At 42.4% G+C, this 24154-nt stretch overlaps 1 protein-coding gene across 1 annotated transcript in view; it reads right to left on the bottom strand.

The window, feature by feature from the left end:
- PPM1L (protein phosphatase, Mg2+/Mn2+ dependent 1L) overlaps positions 1-24154 on the bottom strand; it is a 295465-nt gene that overhangs the window by 3480 nt on the left and 267831 nt on the right. Inside the window, exon 3 of the mRNA XM_047099679.1 lies at positions 2629-2790. Coding sequence (XP_046955635.1) covers positions 2629-2790 — 162 coding nt within the window. The remainder of the gene's footprint in view (positions 1-2628; positions 2791-24154) is intronic.

The following is a 24154-nucleotide window of genomic DNA, read 5'->3' as shown; positions in this document are numbered from 1 at the left end:
AGAAAGATAAATATCACATAATTTCACTCATACATGGAATTTAAGAAACAAGACAGATGAACATAAGTGAAGAGAAGCAAAAATAAGATAAAAACAGAGAGGGAGACAAACCATAAGAGATTCTTAAATACAGAGAACAAACTGAGGGTTCCTGGCAGGGTGTTGGTTGGGGGTGGGGGGGGGGGGATGGGCTAAATGGGTGATGGACATTAAGGAGGGCACTTGTTGGGATGAGCACAGAGTGTTATATATAAGTGATGAATCACTAAATTCTATTCCTGAAATCATTATTACACTATGTCAACTAACTTGGATTTAAATAAATTAAAAAAAAAAAAGAAGTATTCTTTTAGGGAGAAACTAGTACCTGCTAAATGCTATAATCAGATGGAGAAGGAGCAATGATATCTTTGTGATAGTCAGGGAGGAGTGAGCAGTAAAGCTGGGCTTTGAATGACAGGTAGGACTTCTATGGGCAGGAATATATGAGAACATTCCAGGAAGTGTGGTCTAGTGGGCAAGAGCATGGGCTCCAGAGTCCACGTCCTGGGTCTCAATTCTCATCTCACCATTCACTAGTTGTGTGTCCTTGGGCACACATGTCTCTATGAGGTCCCACTTCCTTGGTTGTAAAATGAGGATAACATCATCAATCTCATAAGGTAAGTAAAAAGAAAGCATATGTAAAGAACCAGTCTTGGCTCCCAGCACAGTGAGCAAACAATAATAAATGTCAGCTGATACCATTGCTGTTGTTGGAAACAACAAAAGGAATGAAGACAGACGGACCAACATGTATTTGGCCCAGACTGGTCGCAGTGTATTGTTATGCTAAGTAGGACAGGGAAAGATGTCTTGAAAGGAAGGCTGAGGTCAGAGAAAACACACATAAAGGTAATAAAACCAATCACTGTCCCTTAAGCCTTGGTATAAAATACACCCTTGACACAGCCGGTTCGATTAACTTCCTTGGAGACTGTGTCCAAATTGGCTTCTATAAAGCATCCCTGCAGGGTGGGGGTGCAGGTGGTGGGTCTGGCAGGGACGAGGAGGAAGGATAAAATGGGAATGCCATTTCAGAAGGGCACGCTGGATGCTATGATGACATTTCAAGGTATCGTGCATTGCACACACACCCTTGCCTGTGTTTACACGAGCACAGACTAACTGTGTCATAAGTCCAGGGTTGCAGTGGACTCACAGGGAAATGGTGTCTTTGTAAGTAAGGAAGCCAGCAATTTTGCTCATATTACTTGCAGCTGGACAGATGCTCCTAAAACATCATCTGTTCCATCCCACCAACAAAAAACCTGACCAAAGCTTTCATTAAAAATTATTCTGCATCTCAAGCAGTCACTGAAGCAGAAGGTTGTAATAAAATTCAACACTTTTTGACTCAACAGTACAGCTTCCTACTGTGAAAACTCAAATGTTGATTAGGTTCTGGGCAGAAGCTGACCTGTAGAGACTGAGAGTCAACTGCAATTACCCTGGGCAGCAGGGGCCCATTCTGGTTAGAGACCCAGGGTACGTGAGCTCCCCTTGGACAGCTGGGTCTGCTGCCTGGCATACTGCACAGAGCCTACATGCCTCACTTGTCAGTCTGCAGAGGGAGGGACTCCTCCTTTCCACAGCTAGAAAAGAATCCCTCCAAAGTGAATTATGAAAATATAATCATCAACTGATTTTCTTCCTTCAAGTCTCTGTCCTAATGTCACCTTGGTGAGGCCTATAGTGACCACCCCTGACACTCCCCATTCCCTTGCCTGCTTTGTGTCTCCTCATAATGTTTATCACTTTGTAATATACTAGACAATTTACCTATTTTTACTTATTTATTGTTAATGTCTGTCTACTCCATTCCCCACCCCATCCCAATTCCAGAATGTAAGTTTGTATCCCCAGCCTCTAGATATAGAAAGAAATTAATAAAAAAGGGACACCCCCAGCCCCACCCCAGAATATTTACTTGTGCCGAGCACTCACTGAGTTAGGTGCTGGGAGCAGAGAGAGGAACAAGACCAAATTCCTGCCCTCAGAGAGTTCACAATCAGGAAGACAGGACAGATAGGAGAGCCAAGTATGTCCATACATTGTGAAAGGTAACCCGATAGGTTACCCACATAGGATGCTGGGAAAGATGAAGGGGCACCTAATCCAGACTGGGGGAGCCTTTGGCGCAGTGACAGGGAAGACTTCCAAAAGGATGCCTTTAAACTGAATCTTAAAAGACAAGTAATCGTTATCCAATGGATGGTGGGGATGGCACGTGCAAAGGCACAGAGCTACCAGAGACATGGTTCATTTGGGGAATGGTTAGTAGTTTGGGGTGGCTGGAGGAAACCGAGTATGGCAAGCAGGTGCCCAAAGATCTCATTAGCCTTTAAACAGGTAAAGGGCTTTGGGGGGGCCCTTTTGGAATCTTTGGCCTTGCAGAAGGGCAAGTTCCGTGGTCATTTGACAAGAAATGTCCCAAAGTTAAGTCTCAGCTACCTCAGCACCAGCCTCTGAGTTCATCTACTAATCACTGGGTAACTGAACATCTCATCCCCCACAGGCAATCCAAGCAAGCCACCTTGTTCACCGAACAGGATGGCAGACAGTCCTTGGAGGTATTCACAAACTCACCAGCTCTCTTTATCCTCTTTCTTTCTTTCAGTTGGTAAGGCTTATGATCATGAGACAAAGGAATGGCGTTCCCATCCTTGTCACACAGGACCCCTCTTGAGTCACCCACGTTGGCCACGGTGAGGTCCTTATCTGATAGCAGAGCAATCAAACACGTTGTACCTGAAAAACAGAAGAGACAGGGGCAACGTGAGAGGTCAGCAGTGCATTGAGATTCAGCTATTTCTCCATGTTACTGGATTCTTCAGTCATTAAAACTGCTCCTGCTGGGTGAGAATTTAACTCCAGACACTCTGAGAATGATGGCTGTTCACTTCAACAACACTAATCAAATCTGACAGTCCATTTTCTTAACCATGTTAGAATGTTACTGAAATAAGCTAGGATAACATTATCATTTTCCCAAATCATTTTTGTTTCTGCTCCTCTTAATTTAAACACGTATCACATTTAAAAGGATTAGGAGAGAGTCCAAATCAATTTGAAGCTTCAGACAATTGATACATATTTTTTGCTTCTCATTGGTGCCTAATCTCTGTGAAGTCCCAGAAGGTGGGGAGGATAGGGGTTGTGTGGGCTCCTCAGCTAGAGGGGCTGGAAGAGGCAATAAATGACAGATGCTAACAGCCTGATCTTATGGCGTCATGGGGAGCCATGAAGGAGCTGCCTATACAAACTTGCCTATACAAAGTCTGATGGCGAAGACTGGTAGCCAAAAACAGATCAGCTCCAGGGTGTGATGGGGACAGACTATAAAGGGAGAAGCAGAAAACACCTACAGTGATGATAGAGATGAGATCGAGGTAGATGGGAGGTGGGGGGTTGGGGTGGTCAGAGTCAGAAGGGAAGCAAGACTGATGACCTGCTTGCCTATACAAGACACAAAAGGACAAGCTCTTCTCAAACCATTCTTGAAATGAGAACGGGTAAGAGCAAATAAGAGTTGGACAGTCCTAGTCTACTTGGAGATTGCCCTTATTTCCCGCCTGGTGTCCTCTGCCCAGCTCTTTCCATTCTCCCTCCTCCCTTCTGACAATGTCACTGAGTATGCAAATACCCACTGAAATGCACAACCCATTAAGCTGTTGCTTCAAACTGTTAACGCCTTTCCTTGTTAAAATTATCCATCAATGTCTTCATTAATATTTCCCTCCTCGTTTAGAAGGTTATATTCTAGAACAGAATGTAAACTGCATCTAAACGGCTCTTTCGTCTTTACAGAAGAAGAAACAAGATTGAATTCTTAAATGGACGTAAAGAATAAATGCAGCTCAATATCAAGAGCAGGGAGAATAATTAGCATATTTAGCATATTCGGGTATTATAGTTCAGTTTGAAATTCCATTCTCAAGCCTATTTAACTCAAAACTGGGTTTTAATCAAAAATGGAGGGGCGCCTGGGTGGCGCAGTCGGTTAAGCGTCCGACTTCAGCCAGGTCACGATCTTGCGGTCCGGGAGTTCGAGCCCCGCGTCAGGCTCTGGGCTGATGGCTCAGAGCCTGGAGCCTGTTTCCGATTCTGTGTCTCCCTCTCTCTCTGCCCCTCCCCCGTTCATGCTCTGTCTCTCTCTGTCCCAAAAATAAATAAACGTTGAAAAAAAAAAATTAAAAAAAAAAAAAATGGAAATACACGAAATATTGGTTAACTCAGGATTTCTGATATGAGAAGCTTTGTAAAAGAGAAAAAAAGATTAATCTTAGGGATTATCCAGGCAAATTGCAAATCTTTTACCTTTTTTAAAAAAAAATTTTTTTTTTTAATGTTTATTTATTTTTGAGACAGAGAGAGACAGAGCATGAACAGGGGAGGGGCAGAGAGAGAGGGAGACACAGAATCTGAAACGGGCTCCAGGCTCTGAGCTGTCAGCACAGAGCCCGACGCGGGGCTCGAACTCACGGATCGTGAGATCGTGACCTGAGCCGAAGTCGGCCGCTTAACCGACTGAGCCACCCAGGCGCCCCACTTTTACCTTTAAAAAACACTATAAAAATGAAAATGTAAACACAAAAATAATTCATCAATTAGAAATTGTTATTCTCAGTTTTTGATATTAGTTGCCTTTTGGTCTTGAACAATCCTCACTTTCTCCTCAAGAATCTGATTGGGTTAACATGTCTAACACAATCAGAGAATATAAGGCACATTCTTAAAGTATGAAAGGTAAAGTAGAAACCTTACTTTAAAGGCGCCCGGTGGCTCAGTCAGTTAAGCATCTGACTCTTGACTTCGGTTTAGGTCTTGATCCCATAGTTCATGAGATTGAGCCCTGCATTGGGCTCTGTGCTGACAGTGCAGAGACTGCTTGGGAGTCTCTCTCTCACTCTCTGTCTCTCTCTGCCCCTCCCCACTCTCTCAAAATAAATAAATAAACTAAAAAAAAAAAAAGAAATATTACTTCATTGGATATTGCATGGCTTGAAGGCAGTGCATTCTCTTTGGCCCTCTTCCCTTCTCACTCTGCACACTCTGAGAGACCATGTTTTTGACCTCGGCCTCCACTACCATCTAAGCCTGTGCCACTAGCATGGCTGACACTCCTGAGGTCCATACCAATTGGCCTGTAGGTGTTTCCACTTGCCTGTACTGCAGGGGGTCTAGGGAAGGGCTTTGGGCCTTCCTGTGAGGGAAGCAGGTGGATCCACTTGTCTATGGGCCCTTTCCCCACCCCATTTCAGCACAGCAGCTCTACACCCATCTGCTAGCTGTCCTGAGCTGCCAGGTAAGTCTTTTTTTTAATAAAAGAGGAAGGGAGAGGTCAATCCTACAGCTAGAAAAAAAAAATTGATATTTAATCGTATATGTGATTAAGAATCACAGAAGGATTTTAAGCAGGATAGTGTCATGATGAGATATGTGTTCTAAAAGATCATTTCAGTGGCAATATGGAAGATAAACTGGATCCAGGGAGAGAGAAACAGATAATGAGCATCTGAATTAATGTAGATAGAGGGTAGGAAACAGATTATATAAAACCTAGAGAGGTCACAGAGAATGAGGGAAATAAAGGAGAGGGGGAAACATCTAGGATAATGTCCTACTATCTGCATGGGGGGAGCTGGGTGCTCCATGGATAAGGATTTAAGGGGAGGTCTGCTTAGGGCTTCTGGGAAAGGCTTTCTCTCTCACTAATGGAGACACAACAAAGAAAATGACCCACTTCTTTGGTCCCGTGTTGGCTCATGTGTTTCCCAGAACTGTGGCAGCCATCTTGAGCCTCAGGGTCAAGGCACTCTGCTGAGGAGGGTAGAGCAGAGAGGTAAAGAGCCTGAGTCCCTAAGACATCACAGAACTGCTGAACCAGCCTGAAATTGACTTGTCCTGTGAGACATTAAATATCTTTACTGCTCATGGCTTTTTAAGTTGGATTTTTCTGTTCCTTGTAGCATCCTAACTGATTCAGGGGTTTATAGTCCAAAAAAGGGGGTCTAGGGATAGATTTAGAGTGGTTGCTTTTCTTTATTCACTTGCTGTTGGATATACTTAAGATTCATGGCCTGCCAATTCCTTTGTCAAGAACACAATTCCACTGTTTCTATGGGTAAAAAAGATGTACCTCATGAGCTGGAGTTCAGCAATTTACTGCTTTGAGACAGTGGGGGCTGCTAATGTGAGCAATGGAATCTCAGACCTGGCCAAAATGGGCGGGCCCCAGATGGTGGAATTAGAGCTGCCGGCTGTTTTTCAGATCACTGAAATGACACCCCTCCCCTCTCTGTAGAAACCTGCCTGTATCTGGGTGGAGGCCCAAGCATAATCTAAAAACTCTGCTTCCCTGGGCCACCTGGGTGGTTCAATAGGTCCGATTTTGGCTCAGGTCAGGACCTAATGATTCGTGAGTTTGAGCCCTGCATTGGGCTCTGTGCTGACAGTGCAGAGCCTGGAGCCTGCTTCAGATTCTGTGTCTCCCCCTCTCCCTGCCCCTCCCCTGCTTGTGCTCTGTCTCTGTCTCTGTCTCTCTCTCAAAAATAAATAAATAAACGTTGACGAATAATATTAAAAAAACTGCTTCCCTGTAAGCAATTTATCGATTGGGCTTTGCAGTCTTAGTTTGGGATTACAACAGACAATTTATAATGTAATCTTCCTTTATAGTACAAACTACCTCGTTGCTGAAAGACTCCCAAAAAACACTGTGTCTAAGAGAAAATGGACAAATCATTGTTTCTTTTGTTTGTGTGAGAAAATAACACCTCTCAAATTTTGGCTACAAGTTTTGATATAAAAGATTTATTCCACCATAGCACTATATCAGATACCAGATTCTGGCAATATTACTAAATACCTCAGGATGTTTCTACCTCTGATGTTTCTCATCTAGATGAGAACTTAATTGCAAATCTGGAAGATATCTTGGAAATTTAACCTCACTTCACTCACTTCACAGATTAAAACAATGAAAAAAGTGAATTCACACAGACTAGACTTTAATGTCCTAATTGAATGAGGTCTGGCAAGTTATTTAACTTTCAAGCCTCAGAAAATGGCATCTAATGTAGTTACTTTAAGCTAGGTGTAATCCTTGTTTTTCTAGTCCTCATTCCTGACATTCAATCCATCATTAAGTTCTGTCACTCTTACCTCTAAGATACATCTTAAACCCTTCCAGCTCTCCTGTTCTCATTGTGTTGACTCTAGTCCAGGCCACCGTCATTTCTAAGTACTGCTATTTCAGCAGTCAGGTGAAAAACAATGATGGCCACATCCTGCATGGTCTGGCCCCCACCTAAACTATCCAATGTCATATCATACTACTCTTGCCCTTGCTTTCCCTCCCTTCTGTTGCCCAAACATGCCAACCCTTTTGTTGTCCTTAGACCTTTGTACTCACTGTTCCCTCTGCCTCGTATATTTCCCCATCTTTGACACTGGCTGACTAATGCATACAGTGATGTCTTAGTTCAAGTGTGACATCATCCGAGAAGCCTTCTCTGATGGAGTGATCTCCCCTTTATTTCCCTTATTGCCCTCACAACACACACTTATGTAAATATCTTGTATATTTATTTAAACTAATTAATACCAATCTTCCCCTGTACGATGTAAACTTCACAAGGGTAAAGACACTGTCCGCTTGTTTTCCCTACTATAATGCTGATGTCTAGCACAGCAGCCACTCAATATTTGCTGAATAAACGAATTAGTAGATGAATGAATAAATAATCACACGCTATCTCTTTGATCCTGAACTGACATATGCTAAGCTTCTGCAGACTTGCTCTGAGCATGTCCACCTCATTCAATAATACAATTTACACCATCTTCTGGATACCACCACAGCAGGGAGACTTAGCGGTAGCAAAATATATATTACACATTGATCAAAACATGTGGACCCTCCTATACATGTATAACCACGCACACAGGCACACTGCCAATAACTAGAGAGAGCTTCCAGCCCAGGACCGTCCCGAGCTCTTCCCTCCAGTCCAGGCTCCTGGTCCAATGTAAATGAAACATGGGTAGGGTTTCTATCCTCACCATGCCTTCCAGAGCCTTGGGAAGTGATAAAAGTGCCTCACGGTGGTCATTACATGAGCATTCTGTGTCTGCTTCTGACCTCAGTTTGTAGTTGAGTAGAACAGACATGTTTTCATGTTGTCCTGTGAATTTTCATTTTCTTTAGGGAAAACCCACAAATGCTAATTATTCATTAGTCTATTCTTCTAAACCAGCATTCTCTCCTTTGATTTAATTTCTGGTAGGCAAAGTAAAGGTACATGAGAAAACCTCTTCTGGACTTACCTAATTATTACAGTTGGATAATATTAGGGACTTACTTCACTTGGTGAGTTGAGCTTGAGAAAAATGTAAATCCTAACGAAGGTTAAGTAACGGGTTAGTTCAGGTACCTTTGAAGACCCTGGTCATCAATGTTTTTAAACTCAATTTAGTTAATAGCAAAGTAGTAATGACAATTTATTTAGCACTCTAAATGCCATTAAGTGGCTCACAAACACACGTGTTGTTGATTTCCTAACTCTTCAGTGGGGGTGAGACAGACTTTATTCCTCCCTTTGAGCAGATAGGAAAATGAGACACAGAGGCTTCAAGTGTCTTACCCATGGTTACACTGCTCGATGCATATGCACTGTGGGACTAAGTGCCTAAAAAACCTGAGAGTCCAGAATTACTACTCTAGTAATGATAACAATAATAGACCCCAATGATAACTTTTCATTATAATGCTAAACATTTACTTCCATTGTATAACTTAATCTGCCTGAGATAAGGCATAATTATCCCCATTTAACAGATGGGAAACTAGGTCTCAGGTAGGATAACCCCCTGTCCTGGTCACATGGTCACATACCAGGACCGACTCCACCAGGCCACACCTTTGAACAATCAGCACTTCTTCCTGTTCTAAGCTGGTCTCTTCCTACTCCCAGAAGTAAAGATTTCTGTGACCTGTTTCTACACTTCTGTGTCAACTTGTCCCCTTTTGCAGTATATGTTGGTACAAGTCACAAAAAAGTTTGTAGATCAGGAAAAAATTTAATCATGTGACACGAGCTTCATTTAATATAACTGTGACTGTATGAACTTAAACAAAGCTGGTACACTGAAAATGCTCAATAATGAGCAATCAGAAGGCAGCCTCACCTCTCTGAAATAAAAAACCAGCGGCTGGGATTAGTTGACCTATAGGCTCTTTTCAATTTTCATATTCTGCTGATCTTGATCTGGAACTGCAAATTCCAATGCCTTTAGAAAAGTAGGACAGGTAGAAGAAAACGCCCGTGGCCCTCTTGGAGCAGCTTTATCCTCCTACTTTTGACAGGGCCATGGGTTCTGAAATATCTTCTGCTCTAAGGGCAGGCGTGAGGATAAGTAACAACTGAAATCAGATTTAAGTGTCAGGCCCACAACAGGGAATGTGGGTGGGGCTTTTGGCAAACTGGAGAACACACGCTAAGGGGCAGCAGATCCTTAGCAATTAAGGCCATTGCCATGTTGGAATGTAGGCCCCTTGTGAATAGTTCTACAAATTAAAAAAAAAGAAATTAATATTTATTTATTTATTTTGAGAGAGGGGGTGCAAGCAGGGTAGGGGCAGAGTGAGAGAGGATGAGAGAGACACAGAGAGAGAATCCCAAGCAGGCTCTGTGGCTGGCAGTGCAGATCCTGATTTGGGGTTCGATCCCACAAACCATGAGATGATGACCTGAGCTAAAATCAAGAGTCAGATGCTTAAGCGACTGAGCTACCCAGGTGCCCCTGAACTCTCCTGATTTTTAAATGTTGGCAACATTAAAAAAAAACAAAACAAAACAAAACAAAAAAACCCATGCAAAGAAACAAAAGACACTGTGGGTCAAATGATTCTTTGACCCATTAGACTAATAGCCTCTTTTTGGGCCAGGGTGACCCTTTCTTATTCACTGCTCTTGTGTGTATATATTTTATTTAAAAAAAATTTTTTTTTCAACGTTTATTTATTTTTGGGACAGAGAGAGACAGAGCATGAACGGGGGAGGGGCAGAGAGAGAGGGAGACACAGAATCGGAAACAGGCTCCAGGCTCTGAGCCATCAGCCCAGAGCCTGACGCGGGGCTCGAACTCACGGACCGCAAGATCGTGACCTGGCTGAAGTCGGACGCTTAACCGACTGCGCCACCCAGGCGCCCCGTGTGTATATATTTTAATTATAAAGTCCTTTATCAAAAATTTTTAAAATGTTTATTTATTTTTGTGAGAGAGAGAGAGACAGAGACAGAGAAAAAGAGTGAGTGTGAGCGGGGGAGGGGCAGACAGAGAGGGAGACACAGAACCTGAAGCAGGCTCCAGGCTCTGAGCTGTCAGCACAGAGCCCGACGCGGGGCTCAAACTCATGAACTGAGAGATCATGACCTGAGCCGAAATCAGACACTTAACCGAATGAGCCACCCAGATGCCCCGATTATAAAGTCTTTTAAAAGAAAATGCTTCTTACAATACTCATCGCTCTATTCCATGATAGTGCTTTGTACACTGCACAGACTCCTAGCACTAGGAGCGGTGTTAAGTATTTAGGTAACATGAGGTGCTTTTATAACATGTACTAATGGTAGCATTTGTACAATTCACACTTTGTGCTTTGTAAATACATATATTCTAACCATGTAAATATTCACACTCTTATTTAAAAAATATATTAACAGAGTATCTAGGTGTTGAGATTTTAGACCACTTCATTTTCGTTATACCTTTCTGTATTAAGATGAATGTAATGTCATTTAAAACCCAAATGTATTCAAAACACTTCAGGAGCATATCCACTGCATAAAGCCAAGTACACAAGACATGAAGGAGGAAAAGCAGAACTGACAATCTCGTACAGGGGGAAACAAAGCCCAGGAGAACAGCAGTGACAACAGTGACAGCACTACTGCCAGCAGATAGTTCAAATTCAGATTCAGATTCTACCATCAGTGACACACAAGCTAGCCTCAGCTGCCTTTAGGCCTCCCCCTCCCCCACCCACTGCTGAATAGCCTCACTTCATCTCTGAGCAGGGCCACCTTCAACTTCTGCTCAGAGCAGAACTCCCTGCCCTGGTGCCAATCAAAGCACACTACCCTCAATCCCTGGCGCTCCCCACCCCTGCTTTCTATATGCACACAGCTATGATTTAAAAATCGGAGTCACGAGAATCCTTATTTTCTGAAAGTTCACCTTACCACATCATTTTTCTTATGCAAGTGACACTGCAGTTTGATTTTTTTCTGGCAGTGGGAGAGGGAGGCTGGGCAGAGATGGGAGAACTGGGTGGAATTAAGTTGGTTTAGGAGCCACATAGTGACTCCCCTCTGTGGCATCAAGTCTTTTGTAAGAGAATAAGGAAAAGTGCCAAAAGGGAGCAAAAAATTGGGGGTGGGGTGGAGAAGAGGTAGGGGAAGCGGATGGGGAGAAGGGGACATACACACGCATACATTTGTGGGTGAGGGAGAGGATTTCATTGAAGGTGTTAACAGTCTCAAGACCATTCAGTATATGCAGCATGGGAAAATCAACACATTTATAGGATGAGGAGAAATAGGTTTATCTTGTAAAGTTTTGACAATGAATGTTAGCTCAAGAACACAATTTCAGGGCCTAGACGACATCAGGGCCCTGTGACTGACAGAAATTATATTGGTGAGCAGCAACATATTGGAAAAAGAGCAGGTGAAGCCAGTCATTAATGAAAGTATCATGGGGAATGATAAGATCACTGTCAGCAGGGACTTCCAGTCTCCACCTCCCACAGCCAAAGCTGTGAGGAGCCTTGAAACACAGATAAAGTGCCAGGTAGTTTGTAGATAAGACTCCCCGGTCTCCAGCCCCTGTCTGCATAATCTTTAAGTCCGCCAAAGTTTGACCTGCTCAGAGTTTGTTCACCAGTCTTTCTTGTAATAATTAATGCCATGGCAGAGACAGACCTGTCGGGGACAACCTGTTGTCTGGAAAACTAAAGAGTAAGCTCTAATCTTTCCTTCTTCATTCCTTTTCTCTTAGACAAAGACTAAGATTCTGACTAAGGACTGCCTGAGTCCTTGCACCCCCTGCTCTAAATTCTCTCAGAGGCAGGCCCTCGTCAGCATTATACTAATATGTGTCACTGTCCTGGGAGAATCACCACTCATTAGTCTACCTCAGTGCAGAGAATTACTGAATTAATACTAATTAATGATTCATACTAAAAATCAATAATTCTACTATAATGAGTCTTGTAGTAATGCGTCTGACAGTTATTTTATGCTCTGAGAGCCTTGAGTGGAAAGTGACTGGAAAGAGATCTGTGTGTGTAGAGAGGCTTGTGCTGACCAAGTGATGAGAACTATCACATACTGACCACCTACTATGTGTCAGGCCCTAAGCCCAGTCCTTGGCATATATAATTTCTTTCATTTTAACAGCCTATAAAGTCTATTATCCCCATTTTGCAGATGATAAGACTGAGATTCAGGGATTAGCCCAAGGCCACACAGCCAAGTGAGAGGCAGAACTCACCCACTGTTTGCCAGAGTGTTCCAACCTTGAGGCAGGCCGTTACTAGCTCATATTTAATGTTTTTGTGCAAACCAGAGAAAGGTATTTCTTCCTTAAGACAGTTTACCACCAACTCCATAAAATAGCTAAAGTACACATTCAAACTGATAATAACCACAGTGTGAACAGTGCCTTCTAGCACTCACGTAGTCAAACCTGCACAATGATACAGGGACCCTGCTTCTAGGCTGTATCCTGCCCTGCCCACCCAGGAAGAAACCTACCATGGAAGAAGGTCACTTGAGGAATTCCAGCAGAAGAGCATATCAGAGGGTTTCTACTTCACACAGAGTCTGGTAGCAGCCCCAAAGCAACCTGAAGAGTGAAATATTGGTAGCAACATATCTAAGGCCACATCTGAGTGTTACTGAGAACACATTAAGGCCTTCTTTACTCAAGAAGGCAGAGTATCTCTGTGGGCTTCCAAAGAGAGAAAGCAGTGATGGGACATGCCCATACACACCTCCCACAGCTTCTGTGAGTCCCTGGGCTGGGCACAGATAGGAAGCTCTCCCAGATGGCACATTTTGGGTGCTCCCTTGCAACCCAAAGCTGCCTCAACTCCCCCTCATCACATTCCAGAGGACAGAGTGGCAGAAATAACATTTTGTGAGAAAAAGGTCTATTACAGATCACGAATTTTTATTTCCTAGGTGAGATTTTTGCATAAGCAAAAATTTCATCCATGGACTGTGACACTGGCTGAATGTGAGCCAGTCAACTTGATGACAAATTCTATTATTTTAAACCCTAGTGCTAATTCTAAAAAATTTCTTTTAATGCTTATTTATTTTTGAGAGAGAGAGACAGAGAGAGAGAGAGACAGAGAGACAGAGAGAGTGTGTGAACGGTGGAGGGGCAAAGAGAGAGGGAGACACAGAATCCGAAGCAGGCTCTAGGCTCTGAGCTGTCAGCACAGAGCCCAATGCAGGGCTCAAACTCACACGCCGTGAGATCATGACCTGAGCTGAAGTCAGACTCTCAACGGACTGAGCGACTCAGTCACCCCAAACCCTAGTGCTAATTCTAGATGTAGGTATACTTGGGCTTTTCCTTGGCAAACACATAGTAATTAATAAGATGACCAGTAGAAATAAGAAACAGTGTATGAGTGCCAGAAAGGTTTTTTCCACAAATGAGGTGTGCCACCCTAAATAGGAAAAATAATCTATTTAATGGGGCAGAGGAAGTCATAATTCAAACTTTTAGAGTCTGATGGAGTATTCATTTAATTTTCATACCTCCCCAGAGTTAAAATATAGATATGTCGTCTGATGCTCTTAAACCCTGTTTTGAAATTGAAATCTTCTTCAACTTTACTTTCAACTGCTATAATAGTAAAGTTTGTTTCACCCTTGAGTGTGGCCTGGACACCCTTCTCATCCTTCCTTTTCAGTTAAGTATGAACATGATAAAGTGAGTTGGTTCCCATTAAATGGATCACGTGCACTGGAGAGTCTTAGAAAAACCCAGAAGGTCCTCTTGCTATGGGAGTTTTCATCTATACTCTCTGAGCATGACTATTTTAAGGTATAAGTAAGCAGGCAAGCTTTTGTGATGCTCACTGATATACTTCTCATAACTACTGCTGACATTTAGTTCAGATGATAGTATGTTACTGAAATTAATTTAATTACATTATCACATACTGGATCCTAAGTCCAGTATCTTTTAATAATAAATAACATTAATTTCATGGTTCTTTGATTCTTCTTACATAAGCCAGAGAAGCACTGGCTACATTTTTTCATGTCTTCATGTTATTTGAGGATTCTTCAGTGAGATATCTCACTTTTCTCTAGGGTTCCCAGCAAATTACAAGTAGTCTCTGCTTCTTTATGAATGTTGGAAGAGTGGGCATAATAGGAACTTTGGAAATTAAACTTTATAAAAGGGGCATTTGCTTTTTAATAAAAGGCAGAGAGGAGAATGGCAGAAAGAGAAGAGGGAAGAGGAAGGCTGGAAACTGAGAGGTGTAGCCTGATTCATCTGGTGCTTAACAAAGAATTACATTTTCTTTAGCTTTTTTTTCTGTTAGCATAGAATCAACCCCCTTCCCTTTGGTTTCAGTTCAAAACAAACCTGGTCTTGGGGCGCCTGGGTGGCTCAGTCAGGTAAATGTCTGATCCTTGACTTTGGCTCAGGTCATGACCTCAGGGTCATGAGATCCAGCCCGAGTCAGGCTCTGCACTGGGTATGCAGCTGGCTTAAGATTTCTCTCTCTCTCTCTCTCTCTCTCTCTCTCTCTCTCTCTCTCTCTCCCTGTCCCTCCCTCTCTCTCTCTCCCTCTGCCCCTCCCCTGCTCATTCTCTCTCTAAAAACAAACAAATCTGGCCTTTGAGTTTATTCAGTTATTTAAATTACTGTATAGCTATAAACCTATTTACATATTCATGTGCTGGAAGAATGACATTTGGAGATATCAACTGAAGTTCCTGCCCCTTCACATGTACATGAGTCTCCTTCCTTCAATGTGAGGCACTCATCGTCCCAGGGAAGATTAGGATTGCCGTGGCTGAAGTGTAAAGAGAAAAGAAACAAGCATGCTTAGTTTTTGAGCTTCAGATAGGCTATGGAAACTCACAAAAAAACAGTATTCTCAGGAGAAAAATCTTTTTGAGCATCCATCAGCCCAGGTTCTGGACTGAACCCCAGGCATATGAAGATGGAGCAAATAGCGAGTTTTCCTGACCACAAGTGCTCTCTTCCTGACCACTACAGCTGCCCAGGTGGGAGAGGCGGGGATGAAGGGGAGACACAAAGGAAAACCGGGAGGGAGTCTTTGATGTGTGGGTCTCCAAGAATCATGTGAAGCTTGAAGCAGAAAAGACTCAGACCTAGCTTTCCAGGGCAGAGCCCAATAAATCACAAACCTTTGTCCCAGTGCGGAGAGGTAAAGGTTGAATGAGCTCACTTACACAGCCCAGTGCACAGCAGACAGAATAACTGAGAACTGCCAGGCTGTCCCTGCAAGAGGAATGGCAACTCTCAGATGCTTCAGAGATGGGATGAGGAAGGCCCTGGGTCATCCTAGCAGGTACCAGGACATTAACAACAGCCAGATACTCAGATCACTCAGATCACTTCTGGGGAAGAGGGGGATGCAAACACGAACTTAACATAGGAACTTGAGAAAAATCAAGAAATAATGGGATATACCTGGAAATGAATAGAGTAGGATTTTAGTATCAGATCCAATATGGACTCAAAATCTAAGTTCCAGTCAGTTCTAGGGAGATAAATAGGTTACATTTTTACATGTTTATTTTGTAACTGCATAATGCGTGTGGACGGATGGATGGATAGACAGGTGATAAGATATCTCATGTCTGTTGCACATTACACATCTTAAATTTTATCGTGGCCTAGAAATTAGTAAATTAAATTTAAGGGGTGCCTGGGTGGCTCAGTTGGTTAAGTGGCTCTTGATCTTGGCTCAGGTCATGATATCACAGTTCTCACAGTTGGGATTCTGCCTCTCCTTCTCTTTGCCCCTCCCTTGCTTGTTCTCTCTCTCTCTCTCTCTCTCTCTCTCTCTGTCTCTCTCTCAAAATAAATAAACTTAAAAACATTTTTTTTTAAATAGCCAGTACCAACAATGTTCGATAACCAAACGTGACTTCCCTGGCTGCTGAGTCAGTTAGCCCACATCTATTACTGAGAAATTCTAGCTCGTAGGAGAAACAGTCTCCAAAGCCAAGTTTGCCTTTGTGAAGCATGCCATTGGCAGGTTCTGCAGTTACATAAATTATTTCTAGATGACATTTTGCATCCAAACGAGCACAGTCAGTGATATCCCCATTTAAAGGGACAAAATAAAGGCTGTACAATTATGTTCATTTAGGACAAATAAATAAAGCCAAATCATATTTGGGGCCAATTTGATCTGATGATTATTAACTCTCTAGCTTGCTTTGGGTTCAGTGGACTATGAAACTGACCCTAAAGCTGTGTCCCCAGGCAAGCTGCTGTCCCAAAGATCCGGTAAAATCCTTATGTTAAATCCCATCTGGCCCATCTGGGCACACACCAAAAAGTGATATTCCCCCTATGCATCAACAACTGGGAAAACACAACCATATTAGTCCATGAAAATGACTCCCTTTTTTCTCTTTCTCATACCTCTATCTCCTGCATCTAATAATATAAGATTGTGTGTGTGCGCGCATGCATATTAAATCGTTTTATGTTCTTTGTTCCCTCACTCAGTGCCTACTGCATGCAAATTACTAGGCTTGATTTTGGAACAATAAAGATGAACAAGATACAGTCCTCAATTCCAAGGCATTTACTGCCTAATGACAAGATGGAAGCAGACCCTAGACTCCAGAGTGGAAAATGCTATGACAGTGCCATGAGAGCCTGGGTGTGTGGACAGGAGTGATGGCAGAGAGGGAGCTTGGTTCAGTCTGGTTAGATGGTAGGTGGTGGGGAGAAATGGAAGATGATGGGGATGAAGTGAGACCTTAGCTCCCTCTTGAAGATGTAGCAGGGTAATGAATTCACATACATAGCCCAATATGGTTCTTAGCATAAAGAAAGAGGTTAAAAAAAAAAAAAGAATTTATAGAATAAAATGAATGAAAGGAACAGCTTTCTAATGGGGATTTCTTCACATTTCACTTTCAAAACAAAGAACAGAATAAACACTTATTTATACTCTTTGATTTAATAAGGTCAATTCTTGAATTTTATTCTAAGAAAATAATCAGAGATGTGAACAGATCCTCAAGTACAAGGACTGACCTCATAGAATTATTTAAAACAACAAGGCAATAGAAATAATGAAAATAAGTAGACATATGTTTATTATGAAATATCCAAATAATAAGGCATAGTATAAACATTAAATCTAGTGTTAAATCTAGTGACAGAACATGTACTGTCATGGGAAAGTACTCATAAGTGAAAAATGAAATAAAACTGTAAATAAAATTTCTTTTTTTTAATGTTTATTTATTTTTGAGAGAGAGAGAGAGAACGTGTGCAAGCACAAGCAGGGGAGGGGCAGAGAGAGAGAGAGGAAGACACAGAATCTGAAGCAGGCTCCAGTCTCTGAGCTGTCAGCACAGAGCCTGACGTGGGGCTCGAACCCACAAGCTGTGAGATCATGACCTGAGCTGAAGTTGGACGCTTAACCAACTGAGCCATCCAGGCGCCCCTAAAATTTCTTTTTTTTTTTCTTAATGTTTATTTTAGTTTTGAGACAGAGAGAGACAGAGAGCTGGGGAGGAGCAGAGAGAGAGAGAGAGAGAGAGAGAGAGAGAGAGAGAGAGACAGAATCCTAAGCAGGCTCCGGGCTCTGAGCTGTCAGCACAGAGCCTGATGCAGGGCTTGAACCTATGAACAGTGAGATCATGACCTGAGCCGAAGTCGGACACTCAACCAACTGAGCCACCTAGTTGCCCCACCCCTAAAATTTTTTTTTTTTAATTTCTTAAAAAATATACTACGTTTGCATTTTTACTTGAAAAAAACCTGTACATAAATTATTCCAATTTTCATTTACCTCAATAAGTACATATATAAATAAACACAGAAGAATATTAGATGGAAACAAAAAGAAAATATTGGTTATTAAAGGTGGTTTAAAAGTTGTTTTGAAAAATTTTCTGAAATCTCTATATTTAATGTAACTCATTTACAGGAATTATCTCACTTTTACCAAATTCAGTGCTTTTTACTTTTGTGCTCTCAATGTTGGGCACTTCCCTCCCTTCCTACTACTGAGGGTCTTCTGCCATGGTCTACAATGATATGACTGGATTTTTTGTTTAGTTGTTCAATTTTCCTTGCTGAACTAACCTGCCATTTCAGTCAACAAGACTGAGCCTATCCAACTGAAATACTGATTAGTCTTCCTGCCTTCCCTCTATCCGTTTTGGTCAATGTAGTTCCAGGGAGAGAAGAAATAGCATCTGGAGGAATGCCAGGCCCAAGACTTATCACGGGTAGTATTTCAAAAGCTCTGGGTTTGCTGACACCACTCTGACACCACCACATGACACGATTAGATGCTGCTGCCCTGAAAGGGACAGGGATGACCACAGAGGGTGGAGGGCAGCAGGAAGAAGCCAATTGTGACACACTTGTACAGGAAGCCTTGACCAGGGACAGCTAGTTCCCCAAGGCAGCCAGGTGGTTCCTGCTACAGGCCCTTGCTGACTGGGTGTCATATTACAGGAGGTGAAGCTCAAGGAGGGTGAGGGGAGAGAGCGGGAGACAAAAGAGGAGTTCCAGGATGCCAGCATTTCAAGTCACAAAAGAAAATGAACTGTCATTAACTAAACAGGCTACAATGGGCCAGGCACTCTGCTTGCTGCTCACACATACCTGACCTCACTCAGTTTCACAAAAACCCTGCAAGGTATATATCCTCCTCCTCCTCCCCCTCCTCATCATCATCCCCTCCTTGTACAGATATGGAACAAGAATTCTTTAAAGTTTGTATGTGTTTCTACTAAAGAGTGATGATACAGGACAATATACAAACTAGATATTTAAAGAAAACTTTTTGGTCAAGTATACTAATGTTGTATAAAAAAGTTTTAAAAATTGTTCTTCAAAACACGGCTGAGCTGGAAAATAAGGATGTAGTTTTCTTGGGGGGCGGAAACAATTATAAAGTGAAAAGCCCAAGGAGTAAGTGAGGGTGAGGGGCTGATCAGTTTGGAAATGCCGTCGGACACACACCGTCTCCCAGATCCCTGAGACTGTCATTCCGGAAGGGGCTCTGAGGTATTTAGAATGTCATGTTTTTTCCACTGCCTCAGATGGAGGGTTGGATAGTATTCAGGGTTTGTGAGGCGATAAGAAATACTTCTTCCAATGATCCTGAGTGATATATTATTCATTTCCATTTATTAAATGAGGCATCAGGCTCAGGAACTAAAATTGGTGACTGCTTTGCAAGGGCTCCAGAACTTAGGCTGCATTTCAGCTGCTCCGTCTAGTACTCTGGGCACCTCCCCAGACCTGGGGCATATTCCAGGCTGCTGGCATGAGCCTCTGCTGAGTAGAACCTACGATCTCATCTTTTCCAAGTATGAAAAGAAAGCCTCAGCAATTATGGGCCCAAGAGTTAAAACTGACAAGGCACGAGTCACAAGAGCATAACTGATAAAGGAGCTGGTCAGGTCAGGTAAGAAGGAGGAAATTCTTTAATTAAACACTAAATCTTAAACACTTAGGTCTAAATCCCCCTTTGACCCCCCAGCTTCTTACTATGTGAGCTGCAGGAGACATGTTTTTGAACTGACCACAAGAACACTTCAAGGTGCACAACATCCGTTTATCTAAACACGACTCTCGTGGTCCCTGGGAAGTCCTCCCTCTGCTCGACAGCCAGAAGTAAAACTTCTCACATTGCCATTGCTCCCTTGGATCCACCCTAAGTGGATGGTAGTTTCTTCACTTGTCACCGGTCTACTTTCCAGGCAAGTGTAATTAAGTCAACCTCTGACTCAAACCGAAAACAAGGTTTTTAAAACATTAAGTATGAGTCACATAATTGAATTTTGTCTACCCCCCCCCCCCACCTCCCATCCCCAGCCAGGGAATGTTTCTCCCCACCTATTTCATTTCTTGGAGTTCCTGAATATGCAAAATGTTTGCAGGAGCCTCGCTCACACAGAGCTGGGCCTGGCCCACAGACAGTGCAAAACTGCCAGGCTGCAGGGATGTGGGGTAGGAGGGCACCCCAGCATGTGGTTTGTCATGTTAGTCTGGCCTCATACAGCCCCTGAAGGAGCTATAAACCCCAGGGTGGCATTGTCTCTGACTTGCTGAGTTTCTGCCACTCTGGCTGCAATAAGATTCTGGCTGAGCTTATAAATGATGCATATATAGCCTCTGAACTCATCTGCTAGCTAGCCTGGAGGCTAGAGTTATTCATTCATTTAGTAGCTTTTAACCAGACTTTCTGGTTATAAATAGCTTCAGATGAACTGTCACTCCATTCCAGGCATTCTGATAGGAACTGGGGACTCAGAAATAAAAGATGCAGTCTCTAGGTAAAGAAGTTACAGTTAAGTGGGGTGCCAGAGGAGAGAGAATAGAAAAACAATTCTGTTTCAGTCAAGAAAGGCAAGCACAAAAACCTGCTTGCAGTGGTACGAGAAGAAGATATTTGAGCTGAGTTTTGACTCATGAATAGGATGTAGCTGAACAAATGTATGCGTATACGTATATGTATGTGCGTGTACGTGGGGGTGGTGGTTAAGGAAATGAATGAAAGGGGATCTTTCTTCCTCTTCCATACTTGAGAAAGATTTTTTCAAATAGTCTTTTAACATGATGATGAGTAGGACATCTGATTTAACATGAGTCCAAATATATGTCAAATCTTAATATGGAAATTAGTCACATTAAGACGTGTCAAAGCTCTTAAACATCACCTAGTTGCAAATATGAATACAGACCTACATGCTGTTTAGGAAAGTTGTGTTTAGAAAGGAAACATGATAAAGAAGCAAATTCTCAGCCCAACTTCAGAATGTTCACAAATCATCCATATGGAATTTTCTGTGATTACTTAATTAATAGTAAAGGCTTTGACCATATGCTGTAGTGCCCAATTTCAGCACTGGAGACAGTAAATACCACACTTGATTTTCTCATGCTCTATTTTCAGATTACATGTTTAACCTTATAGAGAGGGAACATGTTCTTGCTTGCTTGCAAATTTGAACTAATGTACAGTGGAAAATTCCCAGCTTTCAGGATCTTAAATTAAGAACACATGTTACATCAGTCCTTTGTTATGATGGCTGACTGACATCCAGCTGGGGAGTTTTAACAAAGGAGAGGAGGAGTGTCTCAGCACTATTTAAGAATTAAATCTCTAAGGCTATAATTTAGAAATAATTATAAAACTATGTATTGTACTGAAAGTTTCTGATTACAAAACACTGAACTGTCACTCCACAAAAGAAATATCTTTTTTTTTTTAATTTTTTTTTTCCCAACGTTTTTATTTATTTTTGGGACAGAGAGAGACAGAGCATGAACGGGGGAGGGGCAGAGAGAGAGGGAGACACAGAATCGGAAACAGGCTCCAGGCTCTGAGCCATCAGCCCAGAGCCTGACGCGGGGCTCGAACTCACAGACCGCGAGATCGTGACCCGGCTGAAGTCGGACGCTTAACCGACTGCGCCACCCAGGCGCCCCGACAAAAGAAGTATCTTAATGGAAAGAAGAAAGTAAAGGATTATCTAGTGATAAAAGAATGTATTTCACGAAGCATCAAGCAATTGGCCAGCCAGTAACTTTCAAAATATAATCATGAACTCTAGCAAATTCTTGTGGCCTTAGAGAGGGTACACAAATGGAATAATCCATCTTAGACCCAAACCTGGTAGATTTATACCTAGTTTCCAAAGGGAGTATATGTTGCCTGAGATCCAGGACCACCTTTCTAGAAGTCAATTTTTAAAGATCCAAAGGCTTACAGAAACCAGATTTTAGCATTTATATTGAAGAAGTTTATTTAATTCAGACTCCATTTGATCAGCAGATGGAAAGCAGTTTTATTCAATGCCTTCTACCTAAATTTGCCAAATGACAGAAGTTATGTATTATAGTTTAAAAAATGATGAGATAAGGGGAGCCTGGGTGGCTTAGTCAGTTAAGGGTCCAGCTCTTGGTTTCAGCTTGGGTCATGGTTTCACGGTTCATAGGTTCGAGCCCCAAGTCAGGCTCTGCATTGACAATGCGAAGCCTGCTAGGAATTCCCTCTCTCTCTCTCTCTCTCTCTCTCAAAATAAACAAATAAACTTAAAAAAAAATAAAGCTGAAATATCATGAGATATGAGTTTCACAAAATTTCAAGAGAAACTGAACCTAGGAAGTTCCAATACTAAGATAGCTTCAGATGAAAAAAATACATGCTTCCTCCTTACTGCTTCCCCATTCAGTTGCCCTGCTTTCCAACAGGGCAGAGCAGCAAGAACCTGGATCGTTTTTCCAGAGGGAGAGAGAGTCCTTGGGGCTGCCTCTTCCTCGCCTGGGAAGAAGCAGAACCATTGAAGAAAATGGAAGAATTTTCACATGATTGTCAAAGTAATAATTCATAAAGAGGAGAGACTGAATTATAATACACACCAAAAAGATGTGCTTATAATAAAAAATGAAAAGGTGTCAGGACAATTTTGCTTTTTTTTTTTTTTTTTTTTTAATAAAACTCTTGGGGTGCCTGGGTGGCTCAGTTCGTTAAATGTCCGACTTCAGCTCAGGTCAGGATCTCACTGTTTGTGGATTCAAGCCCCGCATCGGGCTCTGTGTGCAGAGCCTGGAGCCTGATTCTCAGAGCCTGGAGACACAGATTCTGTGTCTCCCTCTCTCTCTGCCCCTCTCCCACTATCACTCTGTCTCTCTCAAAAATAAATAAAACATTAAAAAAAAAAAAACCTCTTGACCACACTTATTGTTAAATACAACCAGCCCTCTGCTATAAATTATGTGAGGCAATGTGAGTTAGCTTATTGCTGAAGAAATAGATATAAGACTTATCATAATTGCAGATTAAAACTTTTATCATTTCACATAGCTTTGGAAGGAATCCTGGAATGGTTTAGCTGGGTGGTTGTGACTCAGGGTCTCTCATGAAGTTGCAGTCTCAGGCTCAACTAGGGAAGGGTATGCTTAAGCTCATTCACATGGCTTTTGGCAGGCCTGTTCCTCACCTTGTGGGTCTCTCCACTGACTACCGAAGTATCCTTATGATATGGCAGCTGCCTTCCTACTCCCCAGGGCTGCCTCAGGATGACAGCTGACTTCCATCAGAGCAAGTGATTTAAGAAACAAAGGGAGAGCAAGACAGCCAACCAATAGGGAAGCTGCAGTCTTTTTATAACCTACTATCAGACATGACGTCAGGTCGTTCCACTATCTTCAGTCACTAGAAGGGACTTACTAAGTCCAGCCCACACTCAAGAGGAGACAAATCAAGCTCCACCTCTTGAGGGAAGTAGCAGCAAAGAATATGTGGGCATATCTTTTTTTTTTTTTTTACTTTTTTTTTTAACGTTTATTTATTTTCGAGACAGAGACAGAGCGTGAACAGGAGAGGGGCAGAGAGAGAGGGAGACACAGAATCTGAAACAGGCTGCAGGTTCTGAGTGGTCAGCACAGAGCCCGACGCGGGGCTCGAACTCACGAACCGTGAGATCATGACCTGAGCCGAAGTCGGACGCTTAACCGACCAAGCCACCCAGGCGCCCCTGTGGGCATATCTTTAAAACCATCATAGTAAATGTTTGCTAATGGTTACCATAATCAGAAAAAAAAAAATCTGAACTTCCAAAGCATAATTCAGAATATGAAGAATTTTTTAAAAGGGTTTTTACTTTGAATACTGCCTTCTTTTAGGATTAAAAAAAATGAAGGGCTTCCTAGAGAACTAATCCTCCTCAGATCAAGAAATATAGTCAGATGGGATTTCATGCAAGCTACTTACATTCTTGGCAGGAAAAATGGACTTGTCACATCTCTGCTCTGAAAGCACCCTGGAATCTGC

This window comes from Lynx rufus, unplaced genomic scaffold, assembly GCF_022079265.1.
Source record: "Lynx rufus isolate CCGP_SWC_20201006 ecotype Redwood Valley unplaced genomic scaffold, mLynRuf1.p SCAF_5, whole genome shotgun sequence".
Taxonomy (NCBI): domain Eukaryota; kingdom Metazoa; phylum Chordata; class Mammalia; order Carnivora; family Felidae; genus Lynx; species Lynx rufus.
Note: the sequence above shows the minus strand (reverse complement) of the source record. Positions and strands in the feature narration are given on the sequence as shown.